The sequence below is a fragment of the Babylonia areolata genome, chromosome 24 (assembly GCF_041734735.1).
Source record: "Babylonia areolata isolate BAREFJ2019XMU chromosome 24, ASM4173473v1, whole genome shotgun sequence".
Classification (NCBI taxonomy): domain Eukaryota; kingdom Metazoa; phylum Mollusca; class Gastropoda; order Neogastropoda; family Buccinidae; genus Babylonia; species Babylonia areolata.
Genome location: NC_134899.1, coordinates 41,927,804 through 41,936,034, shown reverse-complemented (window position 1 = coordinate 41,936,034; position 8,231 = coordinate 41,927,804). Strand labels below are relative to the sequence as shown.

Below are 8,231 nucleotides of genomic sequence, written 5' to 3'. Positions count from 1 at the left end.
ATTGGAGCTTCTCTCCCCAGGGACAGTGCGTCGCTACACTGACAGCACCACCCTTTTTTTTCTGCCTGCACTTTCATTTGTTTTCCTATCGAAGTGGATTTTTCTGCATAATTTTTCTAGGGACAGCCCTTGGTCGAGAACCCAACGCTTTAACCATATGTCCGCCGCCACACGTCCAACCTTTTTAAGCGAACAGGTACAGAGCAAATGAGTACGTATAGGCGAACTGGGAATAGGCCAATCGGGATCACCAACTAGATGGTGGGCGAAAGTCCAATTTTTGACATCCTGAATTACTGCACCTATTTTACCGGCAATGTATGAAACGACATTACCATTCAGTAGATGTTGTAACCCATTTTCAGTGGATTTCGACTCTTACTGACTCACTTGTGTAAACAAAGTGAGTCTGTGTTATAACCCGGCGTTCGGTTGTGTGTGTGTGTGTGTGTGTGTGTGTGTGTGTGTGTGTGCGTGCGTGCGTGCGTGTGTGTGTCCATGGTAAACTTTAACACTGCCATTTTCTCTGGAAATATTTTATATGCCAATTCCCAGTTTAGCTTAAACACAGTATGAAAAATATCTTCACAGTCATACCAATAACAGTTTGTAAGTCTCCCGAATTAAGCTGTATTTCCGGGTCATCAACGGTTTATTCCGTTGAGATTCGTTCCGAAATCCGAAAATTCTAAAAACAAATCCGCTTCCCACTGAGTTGCAAGAAGTGTTTGGTGAGAAGAGAACATGACCTCGTTTTTCTTGTTCACAATTGACAAGAAAGAAATACAAATTCTCGACAGAACACATACAAAGATACCAACTACACCATCGACGTGTTTACTGCATAAATATTCTAAAGTGGACACTGAATTAATTGGAATGAACATAAACGAAAAATCCAAATCGATCATTCTCTCAGCCCGTTGTAGACTGGTACGTGCAGATCTAGAGATCTACCATGTGTTGCGATGTGCTTGAAGTGATGGCAACGTCTCCTTTACCACCTAAATAAAAGAGTAATCGAGATACACTAAAACACACAAAAAACATGCTTCAAACATGTTTGAATATTTATTCTGGCAGGAAGAAGAAAACAACAACATTGCTTTACGTATTAAATCCAGGTAATTGACGTCAGATGCACCGCAGCAGTGGGGATTTGTCTGCTTGCTTCGAACTGAACATGCATGGTTCGATCCCAAGCGCATGACTTTTTGACTCACTTGTGTAAACAAAGTGAGTCTATGTTTTAACCCGGTGTCCGGTTCTCTGTGTGTGTGTGTGTGTGTGTGTGTGTGTGTGTGTGTGTGTGTCCGTGGTAAGCTTTAACATTGACATTTTCTATGCAAATACTTTGTCAGTTGACACCAAATTAGGCATAAAAATAGGAAAAATTCAGTTCTTTCCAGTCATCTTGTTTAAAACAATATTGCACTTCTGGGATGGGCACAAAAAAATTTAAAAAATGAAGCCTAATTATATGCAAACTGCATTTACTGTTATATTTATATTTTTTGTATTCTCTGAACTTGGCACTTTGATCTGACATTCTGACACAACAACAAGAGCACTCATTATTATCATTTTTTGTTCAAACAGGAACTTCTTTTGCTAAGCATGGAAGTTTTATTTATTTTGCAAACGTTTTGGTGCAGGTAGTAAAAAAGGGAAATTACTCTGTAATTAATGCTAGGGGACTTAATTTGCTTAAAACTGATCGTTCTCATCTTAAACATTACATTTTAAAATTATACTCAATACATAAAAAGCTTGTGTGTTTTACTCTCAGTGTACAGGGCTTTCACTATGTTCATTCGCCCAAGTGGTCTTTTTCGGAAAATACTAAAATCAATACGAGTGGACTTTACAGATCTGTTGGCTGAGTCCTGAAGGTCATGGGCAAAAATCTATTGCGTACGTATATCTATACACATTCAAAGTGCGTGCTCATATTCTTCGCGAACGCGAACGATGCCATTTTGTTTCAACTTGTTGACCTGCCCGTTCAATCCTATATTCAATGGACAATACACCATAACATGTGATGGAAAGTTGGAGAAGGAGACCGTTAAATATTTATTCAGAGAAAGCTTTGTGAACGCCTCATCACTTACTGGATTATGCCCCAAACTGCCATAAAAATATCCACAGAATCAGTCGGAATTCACAGTTAAAAACTGTAAACCATGCGAGTTAATACCCTTGAACTGATCACGATGAAATGAAAAAAATTTCCAGTCTTGACTTTTCTCAAAATGAAGTCCTTTTCACTTCTTACGACGTTTAGAAGTACTTGGACTTGGCTCTACATGTTATTAGTTTATTAAAATACTAAATTTTCATATCAACTTTAAAACTATAAAACTAGAATGAACATAAAAGAGAAATTGAATCGACCGTGTCGTACTACATTCCCGGCGGGTGTAACTAAACTTGTACATCTATCTAGATCTAGTGAAAACGGCTAAATGTTGCAGTGTGATTGCGGCGATAGCCATTAAAAAGAATTTTTAATTGCCCTTAAATATTTTTTGAATGCCCGAGATACACCAGAATAATATGATTTAAACAGCATTCTCACTGCGAATACCGCAATTGATTTATCGCCCTTTAAAAAAAAGTATGTTCAAATGTTAAATTTTAGAAGGTCAGTTAAGGAGCCACGATAGTGTAATGGATAAGGCAGTTTCTTCTCACCCGAACACGCGGGGTTCGAATCTGGTTAGGACTTTTTTTTTCTTTTAACGCGAAGCTTTAACGAACAGATTTTTTTTTTTTTTAAGTGTATCACAAGTGCGTCTTGAAGGCCTTGCCTCTCTTGTTTCTTTTCTTTTCTCCCAAGCTTATTTTATATTTCATATTTAATACAGAACACTTTTTAACGATTTTTCTAATCACTTTTTTTCCTCATGATTCTTTTACTGGATAAAGCGTGACGCACAAGTGAGTCTTGAAGGCTTTGCCTCTTGTTTTGTACATTACTTGGGTTTGATCCGGATTCAGTCACTAAACTAACGTGTCCCCATCTCGCTTTTTCTGTTTTTCGTCCCGCAAACCATGGAAATGTAACCAGTATGTGCAATAATTTAGGGTGCTAAAACTGGACTTTTCTTTTTCGCGGGACGGTTGGCTGGTCTTCGCCGCTTTGTTTGTCGACCAAGTTCAGTCTTGCTGTGCTTGTGCCCCAGCGTTGATACTTCTCTTTCTCTCTCTGTTGTCTTCTTTCTCCACCACACGTTTATTATTTATTTTCTTCACTTTATTTATATCTCAGCTTTTTTTCTTTTCTTTTTTTCAAAACTCATGCATGTTCACGTCTTAACTTCTAGTTATGATGACATCCGTCATATATTCAGTATGTACATGTATCAGGACAGGACTTTATGGAGATGTTCTTGTTGTCCTGTTCATCGATATCTGTGTTGTATCGTGACATGTTCCAAATAAAATACTGTTTAAACCGACATTATTCGATTCGGGAATTAGCGAATCCATTGGCGAACTCACTCAGTACGGCCAGTCATCTCTTCTCCTCTACACAGACCCCTCGGATGTCCAGTGGGTGTCTGAATGACCCAACCTTTAGCTTCCGTCGTCAGAATTGTGGTATTCTTTGTCAACATTCACGTCTTCAGTATAAGAGCCTTCCGCTTGCAATATTTTGATGATGGTAACTGGGGTGAAACGCTGTTAACGTCGTCTCTTTCGCCGTTCGTATGGAGAGAGTTAAACCGACATTATTCGAATCGGGAACTAGCGAATCGGGGTGACATCTGTAGTGAGTTGACCCATTGGCGATCTGCCCTTTAAGGTCAAGTTGTTCGTGGCTGTGGTCTTTTTTGCCGTGAGGGATGGTGGTGAGGTCGAGGCGTTGTTTCCTGTGAGTGACACCCCGGTAACGCCTCTTATATCTGGCCTATTTTTTGTCTTCCTGGTCTGAGTGGAGGGTTCGGGGTGCGGCGGGGGAGGGGAGGCAGCGCAGGTACTGGGGGTAGTGGTCGTTCAAGGAGATCTCTTTTTATCTTTGACATGTTCCTCGTCACAGTGTTCGGGTAGGCCTACAGAGACTCCTCTTGCGACACTTCAAACTTGAAGTTGTGACAGTGTTTCTTTTTTCTTTTTCTTTTTTTTCCTAACTGGCTGTCAAACCCTAAGACGTGTTTGAAATAACGCATGTTTAATGTTCAAAATAACTGTGTCGGGCTTCGTAAAAAAAATGAAAACGTGACTAAGCTCAATCGCATGCACACACGCAAATGCATACACAGACACTCAATCGTTTTAATGCATGCATGCATACACACACACACATGCAGGCACGCACGCACGCACACACACACACACACGCGCGCGCGCGCACGCGCGCACACACACACACACGCAGGCAAGCACGCACGAATACACACACACACACACACACACACACACACACACACACACACACACGCACGCACGCACGCACGCACGCACGCACGCACAGAAAAGCGCACGTCCCCCTATCCTCACATCCCTCTCCTCCTCTTGTCTTCTCATCCCAGTTTATACTCCACACACTTATACATACATTAATGCTCACGTGCAAGGCTTGTTTCTAACATACTCAGTAGAACGGTGTCCGATTGAACTATCAGCAATCCATAATTATTGACAATTCCAGGAAGGCAAAATCTGGACAATTTTTCAAATACAATTTTCAGATCACACTGAGTCAATAGTCAGCTTACATATTTCATACCATGATATCATATCGATTTCGAGAGAGAGAGAGAGAGAGACAGAGACAGAGACAGAGACAGAGAGAGACACACAGAGAGAGAGTTACAAGGAGAGCAAGAGCATACAAGTGGTTTGCACAAGGCTCCTCGTCCGAGAGTTTGTATTTGAAGCGGAGATAGTAGCTGTTTTTGGGGGGTCCTTTTATATATATATATATATATATATATATCAACAACTGTTATATCCTGTTTGAACTAAGATATCTTCTGAGAAAGAACATATTTGATGTTCGAAAGAAATGTGTGTGTCGGTAAAATGAAGGACATTGACACACGCACGTGTGCTCAAGGGTCAGCTCATTTGCATTCACGCATGCAAATGGCCACACGTACACCCAATCGTATGCGAACACACACACACACACACACACACACACACACACACACACACACACACACCCATGCACGCACAAAAGTTCAAAACATTAAAAAAAAGCTCTGCGTCACGGCCACAGCTCAAAGAGGTGTAACATGTCATGTATAATTCATGATTGTCAGTGTGGTAATTTGTGACACGTGTCAATACAGAATATGTTTCAAGGGAGGAAGGAGGTGGGGGGAGGGGGAGAGAGAGCAAGGGGAGGGAGGCTGGATAGAGAAGGGGGAGAGAGAGGAGAATAAGAGAGGGGGGGTGGGGGGGGGGGGGGTTTTGTTGCTTGATGGTCCAGCCGACCGTATGGGGCCATATCAGGACAGTCAAACCATGCAAATGCTCAACCGCGTCAACACAAAACTGTCGTATCTACACACACACACACACACACACACACACACACACACACACACACACACACACACACACACACACGAAAACCACTAAGACAAACCAACAAAGCACAATTCATGACACAGTATCCCAACCATTTAGCTCCAAAAGCATTTAGGACAAGGCCATGCTGAGGACGCCAGCAATTCCGCTTAATTCATCATCCCCAGATTATAAAATATCGTAAAAAAAAAAAAGATGATTTCAAAGCCAAACATAAAATACATTTTATTAAAAAGGCCATATAGACAAATAAGACTGTAGAATGGGCAGCTAGTGCCCATCCCAGTGTTTACATCTCACTACCTAATCGCCAGGGCAAAACAACACAGACAGTATATCATGGACTACGGAAAAGAGGTGGAAAAGTGCCAAGGCTTGCTTTAAAATTAAAAAAAATAAAAAAGAAAGGGGAATGGACTGGGAAGGCAGAAAAAGGAGACAACAGTGAAGAAAGAAAAAAGGCAGAAACAAAGAGAGTGACAGAAAAGAGGAGAATTTCCAGCACATAATTTCCAGAAGGTGGGGGATGTTATCTATACTAGACTGAAAGACCACAGGCATCTCCATGGGAGAAGGAGAGAGTGAGAAGGGGGAGAGAGATGAAAAATGAAAGAGAAAGAGAGATGGGAGCGGGGGGAGGGGGGGGGGAGACGTTGGAGACAGAATGGAAAGACAGGAGAAAGAGAGAAGAGAATGTGAGAGGAGGCGGGAGGAGGGTGGAGAGAGTAAGAAGGGGGAGGGGGGGATGAAAGAGAGAAATGTGCACAAAGAGAGAGAAAGAAAGACAGACAGACAGAGACAGACAGACTGGGTAGGGAGCTGGAAGAGAAACACGTTAACAAGACAGACAGGCAGACCGTGAGAGAACGAGACAGACAGACAGACGGACGGACAAGAGGAAAGACATACCAACAAGACAGACAGACAGACGGACGGACAGAAAGACATACCAACAAGACAGACAGACAGATGGACAAACGGACGGACAGGGAGACATACCAACAAGACAGACAGACGGACGGACAGGAAGACATACCAACAAGACAGACAGACAGAGACAGACTGAGACAGACAGACAGACAGACAGACATACGGACGGACGGACAGGAAGAAAGACATACCAACAAGACAGACAGACAGAGACAGACAGACAGACGGACGGACAGGGAGAAAGACATACCAACAAGACAGACAGACAGACGGACGGACAGGAAAAAGACATACCAACAAGACAGACAGACTGACAGACGGGTAGGGAGACAGACATGCCAACAGACACGGACAGAAAGAGACACAGACAGGCAGACAGACAGACAGAGAGAGAGAGAGGGGGGGGGGGGGTCGAAACGAAACTAAACAAAACTTTATCTTGATTATGAAGGTAATAAAAGGAATAAGCACAAGAGAGGGACAGTCACAGAACACACAGACACAGACAGAGAACATTACAGAGGAAAACGAAAAAAAAAGAAGAAAGAGTACTAACCTTCTGTCTCGCCCTGAAGCCGCCACACGCACAGAACCATCAAAGGGGAGAAGGAAGGAGACCCAGCGGAGAGCAGCAATCACATAGACGGCAGGGAGGTACAGAAACCACCACCCGTCTTCACTCCATAGTATCTTCTCGATCTTGACAAACACACGTCGCCACCAACAACTCCCCCCACAGGAACAAACGCCGTCTCCTGTAAAAAAAAAAAAAAAAAAAGTAATAAGACCAAATGAAACCAAAACTAAAATCTGCGCCAGGAACATGGAACTCTCTACCTCTGCACCAGTTGACGGGGGTGCAACAGCCGAGTGGTTAAAGCGTTGGAGTTCCAATCTGAGGGTCCCGGATTCGAATCACTGTAACGGCGCCTGGTGGGTAAAGGGTGGAGATTTTTTTTCCGATCTCCCAGGTCAACGTATGTGCAGACCTGCTAGTGCCTGAACCCCCTTTGTGTGTATACGCAAGCAGAAGAACAAATACGCACGTTCAAGATCCTGCAATCATGTCACCATTCGTTGGGTTATGAAAACAAGAACATACCCAGCATGTATACCCCCCGAAAACGGAGTATAGCTGTCTACATGACGGGGGGTAAATTAAACAAAACGGACTACACGTAGAATGTTACATGTCTGTCCAAGTGTGTATGGCTGCATGCCTGAAATGTGATTGAATGACACAGGAAGACAGCCTGGCAATATCCACATTTCTTCCCCTGTGTTCTTTCCATTCAGTTTCGTTCCTCAGAGGGAAAAATCGCAAATTTATTTATATAACATAAATATATACTCCACATTTCTTCCCCTGTCAAGATACGTAAAGAAGACCAGTCAAAGAGTGCAGGGGAAGAAATGTAGAGTATATATTACAATTTTATTAACTAATTTACAAGTTTTTTCCGTTTTATAAACGGAAAAGCACAGGGGAAGAAATATGGATGTTGCCGACAGCCTGTTGTGCAAATCACCCCGAGTTTGTAAAGCGCTTAGAGCTTGGTGTCCCACCGAGGATATGCGCTGTATAAGTATCCATATCATTCATTCAACTTCCCTCTTTGTTAAGGTCCTTTGAGACGGCGCACTTCAAGCTGGGAATGGCCTCGCCGTTATTGTTGAAATGATTCAGTTATTGTGAATGTCAGTCCGTGATGTTCGTATCCATGATCCAATGGCCTCGCTAAAACTTTCATCTCAGG

General features: G+C 42.6%; 1 protein-coding gene across 4 annotated transcripts in view; it reads right to left on the bottom strand.

Moving 5' to 3' along the window:
- The window catches only part of LOC143298553 (beta-1,3-galactosyl-O-glycosyl-glycoprotein beta-1,6-N-acetylglucosaminyltransferase 3-like), a 121,390-nt gene extending 113,903 nt beyond the window's left edge, over window positions 1-7,487 (bottom strand). For 2 of the 4 annotated variants that reach the window (XM_076611429.1, XM_076611428.1), the window contains exon 1: window positions 7,031-7,487. In XM_076611429.1, the coding sequence (XP_076467544.1) occupies window positions 7,031-7,070 (40 nt within the window). In that variant the 5' untranslated portion in view covers window positions 7,071-7,487. The remainder of the gene's footprint in view (window positions 1-7,030) is intronic. The other 2 variants (XM_076611427.1, XM_076611426.1) reach the window with 2 other exon arrangements.
- Window positions 7,488-8,231: the final 744 nt, after the last annotated feature.